This window comes from Thamnophis sirtalis, unplaced genomic scaffold (assembly GCF_051295495.1).
Source record: "Thamnophis sirtalis isolate CommonGarterSnake01/CBP01778 unplaced genomic scaffold, rThaSir2_p1.2 scaffold_2, whole genome shotgun sequence".
Taxonomy (NCBI): Eukaryota; Metazoa; Chordata; class Lepidosauria; order Squamata; family Natricidae; genus Thamnophis; species Thamnophis sirtalis.
The window spans coordinates 38,597,371-38,609,058 of NW_028261382.1; the positions used below are offsets into that span (position 1 = coordinate 38,597,371).

General features: G+C 50.2%; 1 protein-coding gene across 1 annotated transcript; it reads right to left on the bottom strand.

Annotated features, from left to right (window-relative positions):
* Nucleotides 1-762: 762 nt before the first annotated feature.
* On the bottom strand, nucleotides 763-11,488 carry FAM78A (family with sequence similarity 78 member A). The gene is made up of 2 exons (XM_014068902.2): nucleotides 11,151-11,488; nucleotides 763-1,390 (listed from the first exon to the last, which is right to left on the bottom strand). The coding sequence occupies exons 1-2, from the start codon at nucleotides 11,486-11,488 to the stop codon at nucleotides 862-864; spliced, it is 867 nt and encodes a 288-aa protein (XP_013924377.2). The 3' UTR covers nucleotides 763-861.
* Between the last annotated feature and the right edge of the window lie 200 nt (nucleotides 11,489-11,688).

Genomic DNA, 11,688 nt, shown 5'->3' on the forward strand with positions numbered 1-11,688 from the left:
CCATCATCCCTGCCCTGGTCCACGGAAACCCATGGTCCACGCTTGTGTACCATGAACTCTTCCGCATTCAATCACTCCTTCCTTCCTCCCTCCCTCTCTTTCCCTTTCCTCCTTTCTTCCTCACTTTCTCTCTTCCCACCCTTCCTTCCATCCATCCATCCATTCTTTTGCTTTTTCCTTTCTTTCCTTTTCTCCTCTCCTCCCTTTTCCTCCCTTCCCACCCTTCCTCCTCTTTCTCTCCCTTCCTTCCTTCCTCCCCTTCCCCCCTCACACCCTTCCTTCCATCCATCCATCCAGCCATCCTTTCCTTTTGCTTCCCTCCTTCCCCTCTCCTTCCTTCCCTCCTTTTTCTCTTTCTCTTTCCTTCCTCCCTCCCTCCCAACCGACGCCTCTCCACCCCTCTCTTCTGCCCCTCCTTCAAATAAAACCCACTTTTTTTCTTTCTTTCTCTGGAAGCGGCCAGCCTTAAGCCCCCACCAGACAGAACAGCAGATAAAACCACCAAAGGGAGGAAAAAGCGACTTTTAAAAAACCTGGGAGTCAGAGCGGGACGTCAGGAATCAGGCAACCCGCTCCCCCTCCCCGCACACGCACACACATCCCCCCAGGCTAGAAATCTTGCAGGCAGTCCTTAAAGTTGACCTTGGCGAGCACAGTGAGATCCGTTCTGATGGGACAAGGCAGAATGGCTGCGTTTTGTTTTTTTTTCTGATAAATGAGTTTAAAAGTGCACCTCTGTTTTTGCTGATTTTTTTCTCTCTCTCTCTCTCTCTTAAATACGAAGTGTTTCTTTTTTCTTTTTTTTCCACCCCTCTCCGTTGCTCTGTCCACCCACCCCCCCTTGCCACAGGGGGGTTCCGATTACCGATGCTTTGGGGGTATCACCACTAGGGGGCGCCCGTCCTTGGGCCTCCACATGAGGACCTGGGCATCGTTGGCGTTGGGTTTGACCAGGGCACTGGGTGGTATTGGCTCGTTCTTGCTGAGGACTTGGGGCTGCTCCTGAGCAGAGGGCTCCCTCAGCTTGGCCCGGCGCCCGAGAGGATGGCTGGGCTCCACGTCGATGCCCAGTTTCATCCGCCACTTGATAGTCTGCAGGATGACCATCTCGTTGGTGGTGGTGTTGGTGGCCACCAGCCAGGTGGTGAAGCTCTGATCGCGGTGGATGCAAGTCAGCTTGGGCACGTTGCTGTCGCTCACCGGGACCGCCCAGGTGACGCTGGGGTAGAAATTGTCGTTCATGCTGATGGTGAACTTGGCTTCCTTCTTGGTGGGACCTACGATGGTGCAGGTCTCGGTGGTGTTCCCATACCAGGGGTAGTTGACCCCATCTGAGTCACTGATGGCTTGGATCTTGCCGTCCAGGAGTTCAGGAAGCTCCCAACTTGACCTGGGTGGGAAGTGAGAAAGAAGGAGCAGATTGAAGAAGGTTTTAAAATTTGGAATCATAGAATTCATAGCATTCAATAGAAGAAGGTCAGCATGAAGATGACTGTTCTGAGGCTTTCCGAGAGCACGAAGGAAACTCCTGGTCCCGACAAAAACCCCTTTTTTTAATTGACTGTGACTTCTGCTCATTCGCCTCCAGCAAAGTCTTTCAAGAGAGGATTTACAGTCACAGACCTTCTCTGGCTTGGAGAGCTGACAGGCATAAAATCTGCAGAATTTAGCAAGGAGCCTCTGAGAGTCACGAACCCATTAAGCAAACTAATGGTCTCCACTCCCCTTTCGCTCCTCTTTTATTCCCTCTGGGAGGGGCCATTCACCGTCCACCTGTGGCCTTCCTCCCAAGTTGACCCCTGTCCTTTCGCTCTTCCCTTCTTCGTCTGGCCACTCTGCACATGCGCACACTGGGAACAGGCCCTGCCCCCCCCCCCTTCTGCCTGTGACACAGAGCCCTCATCATCAGAGCCTTCCCCGGGCTCCAGGACTGGCCCATCTTCCTCCCCAAACTCCTCACTCTCCGAATCTGCTGCCAGCTCCACTGGTGGGCCCCAACAACGGCCGAAGAAGGCAGCTCAGTTGGACCCAACAAATCACTGGGATTGTTCCTGGGACTGTTCAACAAGATACAAATCGGTTTGAGTTCCGCAGAAATACAGACAGTTCTCAACTTACAACCATTCAGTTAGTGACCCACGTTATAACAGCAGTGCAAAAAGTGACGTAGGACCCTTACGACGACCACTGAAGTATCCCCCCCCCCCCATCATCACAGGATCAAAGTTCAGATTGGCAACTGACTCGTGTTTACGACGGTTGCATTGACACCTGGCCCCCTTTGGCGGCCTTTGGACAAGTGAGTGGAGGACACAAATTCACTTAGCAGCGGTGTTGCCAACTTAACAACTGCAGCGATTCACTTAGCAACTGTGGCAAGAAAGGCCGTAAAATAGTGGGGGGGGGGACTCATTTAACTGTCTTGTTTGGCATTGGAAATTTGAGACTCAATAATTTGAAGACTACAAATTGCTTTGAAAGACTTGCTACCTTTGAGCCTGAAGGCGAATAAGGGCCGTCTTGATCAATGTTTGTCAACCTTGGCAACTTTAAGACACATGGATTTCAACCCCCAGAATCCTCCAGCCACCAGAAGAGAATTCTGGGAGTTGGAATCCATGGGTCGTAGGTGAGAAACCCCGACCTTCACTGAACACGCATCGGCTAATATCAGACACCGTCCTAAGCACGTTGTTGGTTCAGTTGTGTCTTGAATGGATGGAGTCAAACCACCAATGGTGGTTTACTCAGCAAACTACAGTCAAACAAACTAGCCTACAGTAACGGAGAGACTCATCTTCTCAACCTCCGTAATCTTCTTTGAGAGCCATCCAGAGGGGTGGCTAAAAGCCAAGCGATGCGCCTTGCAAAGAAGTGGTTCTCCGTTCGTCATCAAAACCTCAAAATAGCTTCCCAGATGACACCAGACGTTTCATTTGTTTCAAAGGACGATGGTTTACAAAAGCTTCAGCCCCTACGTGCCCGTGGGTGCAAACGATACTTGAGTCTGGACAGAAAAAGTAATGCACCGGAAGGCTCCCAATCTGGATCCCCATTCTACATTCAATGTTCTTCTTTTCAATTTCGATTGAAAAAGTAACAAACTGGAAGACTCGGAATAGCCCAATAACAGAGTTGGAAGGGACCTTGGAGGTCTTCTAGTCCAACCCCCCTGCTCAAGCAGGAAAACCCTACTCCCTTCCAGACAAATGGCTGTCCAATCTCTTCTTGTGATGGGAGCACCCACAACTTCTGGAAGGAAGTCGTTCCACTGATTTAATTGTTCTCATAGTCAGGAAATTTCTCCTTTAGTTCTAGGTTGCTTCTCTCATTGATTAGTTCCTAAATGCAGCCAAGAAGCTTCGCTTGTTCAAACACAGCCGCTATGTTGGGATTACTTCATATAAGTACAGAATCCCTTGACTCACAACTGCAACCGGGACCAGAAACTTTGCAACTTCCCTCTTAGTTTGCTAGCAAGGTAAAAACAAAAGAAAAGAAATATTCAAGAGTGGACTCCCCTATTTTCTGCATCTCATGATCCAAACTAATTTCAAAATCAAAGTCCTGTTTTAGTTCCTCCCTGCGATCCGTGGAGATCTCTTTTTTAGATTCCTAGCAGGGCAGAGATGCTGCCCATTTCCCGCAAAACGCCAAACAATCCCGAGGTTTATCTGTTTCAGTTCGGAGTTTCTTTCTTTCTTTCTTTCTTTCTTTGTTTACGTAACCTGCTTGGTGAAGCCAAGCCCGCCCCACGTTTTCAAAAATTGTGGTTCACTGCAGCTTCGTCGGCTTATCAACCCAACCAACCAACTGAGCTTTATTGAATAAGCATTGTTTAACCAAAGCATGAAATTGGAAAGAGCAGGTTAGGAGAGGGATGGTAGACAAATCTATCCATGCAGTCGCTAGGAATGAAAACCAGAATTTGATGGCATATAATCAATCAGCCAAAGCAGGGTGTGATGCAATAGGAACGCCAGACCACAATTCAATAATTTTTAGATGAGTTAAAATAAACCATATGTACACACTGTATACATACTATATATTGTGTAACACACACACACACACACAGAGAGACAATATAGAGAAGCCATGACTTGTTGAGTCATTAAACAGAGAGAGATGGAATGATTATGGCTGGGCCATTAAAAAGCCATGTTTGACTTCCCACCGGCTTCCCCATTAACTTTCCTTGTAGGATGCCAGCAGGGAGCAAAAGGACAATCAGGACCGTCAAATTTCAACCCCACAGAAGTCACGGTCCCAAGTTTTGGACTTGTTCCTTAAGTTAGTGAAGCCTTGAAAATTGCTGTGGTGGGATGCATCCCTTTGCCCAACGGAAGGTTACAAACAAATGAACAGAAGAGGGTGGATAGATGATAAGGGCGTAGAATGGAAGAGCAGAGTTGGAAGGGACCTTGGAGCGGTTCCTCTCTCCTCCTCCCGTGCTCAGGCAGGGAACCTTAAACCATTCCAGACAGAGGGTGGTTCAATCTCTCTCTAAAAACCTCCAGTCATGAGCACCCACAACCTCTGGAGGCAAGTCGCTCGGCTGGTGAATAGTTCTTCTGTCAGGAAATTCCTCCTCCTCAGTTCTAGGTTGCTTCTCTCCTTGACTAGTTTCCATCCGTTGCTTCTTGTCCTGAGGCCCTTGGGTGCTTTGGGTAGAGGAGGCGGGGGAGAGAGAGAAAGAAAGGGAGAGAATGGAGAGATAGACGGATAGATAGGATAGGTTGGTAGATAGCTGAGCTGGAGAGAGAGGGATGATGGATGGTTGGATGGAGAAATGAATGGATGCATGGAGAGACAGATAGAGAGATGACATGGATGGATGGACAGATATATTGTTTTTGTTTGTGTCTGTGTGTTTGTGTGAGTGCGTCAAAACCTGAGGGACATTAAAAAAAATATCTCAGGTGTTATAACTTGCATGGTATTGGATCTGGGTACTTGAGAGACTGCCTGCTGCCAATCACCTCCACTAGGCCAATAAGATCGCATAGATTAGGCCTCCTCCGAATTCCATCCGCCGGCCAGTGCCGACTGGCGACTACTCGGAGGAGAGCCTTCTCTGTGGCTGCTCCGACCCTCTGGAACGAACTCCCCGTGGAGATTCGAACCCTCACCACCCTCCAGGCCTTCCGCAAAGCCCTTAAAACCTGGCTGTTCCGACAGGCCTGGGGCTAAAGATTCGCTGCCCCTATCCCGAATGGTATGACTGTTGTGCTCTTTTAATGATGTATTGTTTTGTGTTTGTAACTTGTTTGTCCTCCCTCCCCCTGAATTGTGAGCCGCCCTGAGTCCCCCCAGGGAAAAGGGCGGCATACAAATAAAGTATCTATATCTATATCTATCTATATTTGAAAGGCAGAAGCTTCCGCAAGCAACCTGCTAAATAAATAAAAGAAATGCCAGATGAATAAGTAACTACTTGGTGCATCTGAGGCAGCTGCTCAGGAAAGCCGATGCCTTTCAGGCCAAGCTCTTAGGTCAGGAAAGGTGCGGCCATTGGCTAGCCAGCCCTCCTCCTCCTCCTCCTCCTCCTCCTCCTCCTCCTCCTCCTCCTCCTCCTCCTCCTTGCAATTGCTTGCCATGTCCCTTCTCCCCTGCGAGGGGCCTTCCTTGACCTGCAGATAATCCTCGGTTGTTTGCTGCCTGGAAATCAAGCGAACATTAGCGGCCTCCAACAAGGAGCATCGTGGTTTATTTCACTCAAGGCTGTAGCAACCAAACAGCTGGGTCCCCACCCCACCGCCTTCCGCAAGCCCTCGCAGAGCCTGCCTGATAGGTCTGCGAGTCGGTTTCCCCCCCCCCCCCGTGCCTTTTGCCTGCACATCTGCGGAAGTAAAAGCCCTTCGCCTGGTCGCCTATCTGACAAACTCATCTCTTTCTGCAAATTTAAGGAAGTCTGGTTTGCATTCGTCAGGAAACGGGGGTCTTTCGGCCGCCAATCAAGCCACGTTTGGGATTCTTGAATGACCCTTTGGAGACCTTAGGCCTTGCCGGGGCTGAGACCGAGGGGCCAGGAAGGATGGCGTGGTTCTTTTGGGCGGTTATTCTGGTATTTCCCCCCAATACGTGCAGCTCCAAACAGGAACCCATAGGCAGAACGGGGGCCCTTCCGTAGGTCCCGACCGATGGGCGAGCGCAATTCCAAATGCAATTTCCATCTGCTCTCCAACTGGGAATTTATATTCTGTCTTTTCTCCCTCTATTCTGACCGAGGCCTCCCGAGAGCCTGAAGGAGACTCCTTCTCCCGACAAAAACCCCTTTTATAATTGACTGTGAATTCTGCTCATTCACATCCAGTCTTTCAAGGGAGGATTTACGGTCACAGACCTTAGCTGGCTTGGAGAGCTGCCAGGCCGAGAACTGCAAAACCTGGCAAGGAGTCTTGGGGAGTCACGAACCAATTAATTAAACTGTCTCCTGAAAACTCCACTCCCCTTTCGCTCCTCTTTTATTTCCCCATTCATTGTCCACCTTACTCCCAAGTCCACCCCTGTTCTTTAGCCGTTCCCTTCGTCCGGCAACTCTGCGCGTGCGCACACTGGGAAGAGGCTCCAGCTGTTCTTCTGCCTCACTGATGTCTGACTCTGAAGGCAGCTGGTAACTGGCATACGGCCCTGGTCCATCCATCCGACACAGAGCCCTCACCAGAGCCTTCCCCAGACTGGCCTATTTCTTATGATCCAACCTTCACAGCCATTCATTGCAACTGGGAAAACTGTAGCCTTGACTAGACGCCCTCGTGTTGGCAGGGTGATGTCTCTGCTTTTTAGTAGGCTGCCTAGATTTGCCATAGCTTTCCTCCCCAGGAGCAAGTGGATTAATTTCTTGGCTGCAGTCCCCATCTGCTGTGATCTTGGAGCCCAGGAAAATAAAATCTGTCACTATCCCCATTTCTTCCCCATCTATTGGCCAGGAATTGAGAGAGCCGTATGCCACGATCTTAAGTTTTCTTAATGTTGAGTTTCAAGGCAACTTTTGCCCTCTCCTTCTTCACCCTTCTTCACCCACATCAAGAGGCTTCCACACTCTTTCTAGAGTCTTTTTTTTTTAAAAAAAGGCCCAATTTGAATAGGAAAAAAAAAGACCTAATCTGCTTCAGCAGATGGCTGTTTCTTTTTAACGCCTGCTGTTTTCAACTTCCTTTCCTGCTCTTGTGCTGGTAAGGCCGGACTACTCAGAGCAAGCTTCCTCTTTTACTTCCTGTGCTAACAGCCAGCCAGGTGTCCGGGTTCAAGCATTCCTGCCATGCCTCAGCGTGATATAGTAAGCTAATCATCATTTGAGCTCCTAGCTAGGTAAGACTGGAAGAGTGCCCACAAGGGCTTTGAGGGCAACGATAAGGCATTTCCTGCATCCCAGGGTAACAGGTAACAGAATAACAGAGCTGGAAGGGACCTTGGAGGTCTCCTAGTCCAACCCCCTCTCAGGCAGGAGAACATATACCAAGTCAGACCAATGGCTGGTGCACCAGTTGCGGCCCTATCTGGACCGGGAGGCTCTTCGAATGGTCACTCATGCCCTTGTCACCTCAAGGCTCGATGACTGCAACGCACTCCACATGGGGCTGCCCTTGAAGAGTGTTCGGACACTGCAATTGGTCCAGAATGCAGCCGCATGAGCGATATCGGGTGTACCTGGGTACACCCATGTTACACCTATCCTCTGCAAGCTGCACTGGCTCCCTATTGGTCTCCGGACGCGTTACAAAGTGCTGGTGATTACCTTTAAAGCCCTACATGGCCCTGGACCTGGATATCTGCTAGGCCTCCTCCGGGTGCCGTCGGCCGGACAATGCTGGCTGGCGACCACTCGGGGGAGAGCCTTTTCTGTAGCTGCTCCGGCTCTGTGGAACGAGCTACCCCCACGGATCCGGACCCTTCCCACTCTCACGGCCTTCCCAAAAGCCACCAAAACCTGGCTGTTCCGGCAGGCCTGGGGTTGTTGATTTATAAATCAGGTCCAACCCCCAGTTAAGCGAAATGTATGTTGTGTTTTTAAACTGTTTTTGTCTCTTCCCCCTATTTGTTATTTTATTTTTATCTCGTATTTTGTAAGCCGCCCGGAGTCCTCCGGGATTGGGTGGCATATGAGCTCATTAAATTACGAATTATAATTATTGGTCTCTTAAAAACCTCCAGCGATGGAGCCCCCACAACTTCAGAAGGCAACTTCTGTTCCACCGATTGATTGTTCTCACTGTGATTTAATTCAGCCTCATAAGGACTAGGGTCTTGCCTGATACCAGAGCTGGCTTTGAGTGCCCTAAACTCCTAAGTTCAACCAATTCTGGTCACCACCATGGACCCAAATGATGCCGAGGTCCTGGAAAGAGTGCAGAGAAGAGCAAGAAAGATGACGAGAGGGACGGAGGCTGTGATGGCAACTATGTGCGTCCGTTCTGACGAAGAGGAAGGGGAGGTGTGGCAAGGTAGCCTCCTTCCAGTGCTTGAGGGGCTGTCAGAAGGACGAGAGGGGCCGACCTCTTCCCCAGAGCATCAGACGGCCGGAGGGGGAGTAACCGATGGAAACATCTCGGAGGAGAATTCTATTCATCTCACAATTCACCAGGGGAACGGCTGGCCTCCAGAGGTTGTGGGGGTTCCCTCATTGACGCTTTACAAGATGACCTTGAATAGCCATTGGGCCAGAACGAGAGAAGGCGGTGTGGGGGGGGGAACCTTTTCAGCACTGACTGCCCAAAGATGTCATTGACTGTTTTTTGCGAGCATCAGGGAAGAGAGAGAGAGAGAGAGAGAGAGGGAGAGAGAGGGAGAGAGAGAGAGAGAGGGCCAGGTCTGTTAAGGAGCAGATGGGCCCATGAGGGCAAAGCTATGGCAGGTGGAGCCGTTTCTGAAGGCAGCCGGGCGGTCACCCAGGTCAGCTCCAATGCGCATGCGCACGGGCCTCCTGCCAGCCAGCTGGTTTCTGGGTCTGTGCCGGGAGACGAGTACATATGTGGGGGGTGGGGGGATGGTGTTCATGTGCAAGAGGTGTGGGGCTGCGATGCCCCCCCCCCTCCAATGTCCCATTATTGGTTCCAGGAGGCTTCATGGAGGCCTGCTAGCACCAATACGGGGTGGAGGTTAGGCGCCCCACCTCACTTTGATGCTAGCAGGCCTCCCTGAAGCCTCCTGGGATCAAAAGGGGGTGCCCCCCCCCTCTGTTTTTCTTCCGGAAACCCAAAGACCAGCTAGCTGGTGCCCACGTGCCCGCTCTTTGGCTGTTTATGGCTGTTTTTCGTGCCCCAAACCCCTGGTTTTCGGCCCTTTTTGGGGTCGTCTTTGGGTGCTCCGGCGCCCGTGAAGATCAGCTGGCCGGCGTCCCTGTGCGTGCCGGAAATGAGGAGAGCAGCTGGTGACGGCGTCCCTGGCCACAGAGAGGGCTCTGTGTGCCGCCTCTGGCACCCGTGGCATAGGTTCACCATCAGGGATGTAAGATCTCTGGCCATCGAATCAAAGTTGGGCTAGACTAGAGGACCTCCAAGGTCCCTTCCAAGCCTATGATCTTCTACTGAGCTTGTATTTATGGTGGTTGCAGTGTCCCGGGGGTCACGTGATCCCTTTTACGACCTAACAAGCAAAGGTCAATGGGGGAGCCAGATTCACTTAACAACCATGACTCACTGCAGGAAAGGGTTGGGGCATCTATTGTGGCCGTATGTCCAAGACTGCCTGTCATGAATGTTTGGGCATGAAAACCACCATCCTTAAAAGTGTTTGGGTTTCTGCCTGCTCTCTCCCTGACTTCAAGTTAAGAAGGACCAGAGAAATATCTCAAAAGATGTAGCCAGAACCAGCCTCAAAGGAGGCCTCCTAGAAAGAATGGACGAAAGAGAGGGTGAGTGATTCAGTTTAAAAAAAACAAAACAGAGAAAGCCAGATGAGAATAAGGAACTTAAGTTGTGAAAGTGAGAATGAACTTATGGATTCAGTCAAGGGACTGCATTTTTACGCACAAACCATTTTGGGGCACTTGAAAAGATTTCAGATTCGGCCCTTTGTAAATAAAACCTGACCTTTTTTTTTTTTAGGAAGATCATGATAAATGGTGATAAATAAAATTATAAAAAAAGATAAAGATAACGCGTTGTTCAACACAAAGGCCCAAGGTTTAAAAGCAGTGGTGAAATCCAATTTTTTTTTACTAGCCGTTCTGTGGGCGTGGCTTGGTGGGCGTGGCTTGGCTTGGTGGGCGTGGCAGGGGAAGGATACTGCAAAATCCCCCTTCCCCTCCCCCCACTCCTGGGACCAGCCAGAGGTGAAATTTGCCGGTTCTCCAAACTACTCAAAATCTCCGCTACCGGTTCTCCAGAACCTGTCAGAACCTGCTGGATTTCACCCGTTTAAAAGTCTAAACAAACTAAAGAGGGTTTCTACAAATTTCCAGCCTGGAATGATCCAGTAGGGGGGGACTTGAGATATACCCTCATTTTGCCTGATCTCCTGTTTGCCCTCCCGTGAAACGTGAGGGGGAATCTGGGCCTCTGTTGTAGAGTTGTGAGTTTTCATGGGCTTTGGCAGGGGTGATTCTTGGATTCTCGGTCACTTTGGTTCCTCCGGAGGTTTCTTGTTGTAAACCAAGAGGAAGTTAACACGACAATATGCCGATGGTGCAAAACTCTCTCTGTCTGTGTCCACCCTCCACACTCTTTTCCACACACTAAAGCTAGATTTTTCTGGGGTTGCACAATACGCCAAGCCAGGGTTTCTCAACAACTGGGCAACTTGAAGAGGGGTGGACTTTAACTCTTAGAATTTCCCAATCAGCATTAGGCTTTAGGCTGTGTGAACTTCAACTCCCAAAATTCCTAGCATGCTGGCTGCGGAATTCTGATAAGCCCATGCATTTTAAAGCATTTTGCCTGGAGAATGCTGGGACCTGAATTGCATCCATCTTAAAGAATGCTGGCTGGGGAATTCTGGGAGCTGAAGTCCACACTTCTTAAAGCATGCTGGCTGGGGAATTCTTAAAGTTGGTCAGGTGGAGAAACACTGCACCACCCTTTAAATAAACCCCAAATTATATCCTGCCAAAAACCCTGCAGAGAGGCAGCCTGGCTTGCAATGGCGCTAGTCCAGCCAGCCCTGTTCAACTGCCATCTCTCCCCTCCCCCAAAAGCCCGGTCACTTACATGCCATGATCACCGTAATAGTTGTAGAACTCCATGTGGCTGCACGCCTGTATCCACCCTACAATCCAGGTCTCCTTTTTGGGCACCGGAGGCAACAGGACTTGAGCCGAAGCGCGGAAATGCGGGGTGCGGTACCTCAACACCACGCTGGACGACTCGTCGATGTTGGTGGGGACGGGGTCAATGGACGTCTTGATCTCCAGGACGGTGATGCTCTCCCGAAAGCCTTTTGCCTTGCAGCTGATGCTTTGGATGCAGCCCATGGCCCAAAGTACCAGCACGATCGCCAAAAGGCACCAACAATCTTCCTCATCGGTCAATTCAAAACTGATATCCATAGGATAGAAGACGCATTCTCATTAGGAGACCTGAACCTGTTTCTGGCAGGCTGAACAAATCAAACTTTTTTGGTTTTGCCCTAGGGTGTGAGTTTCTTCCTGCCAAATCAACAACTTTGCTTCAAAGCCAGAAGGTGAGGAGTCCAGTAATCCAAGTTTCCTTGGTTTTGTGGTGTGTGTGTGTGTGTGTAAAGACCGTT

Excerpts from the sequence above, each read along its gene's own strand:
- FAM78A (XM_014068902.2), bottom strand. The coding sequence starts at position 11,488 with ATGGATATCAGTTTTGAATTGACCGATGAGGAAGATTGTTGGTGCCTT. Across the intron at positions 1,391-11,150 it reads TATTACGGTGATCATGGCAT|GTCAAGTTGGGAGCTTCCTG; the intron begins GTAAGTGACCGG and ends CTTCCCACCCAG.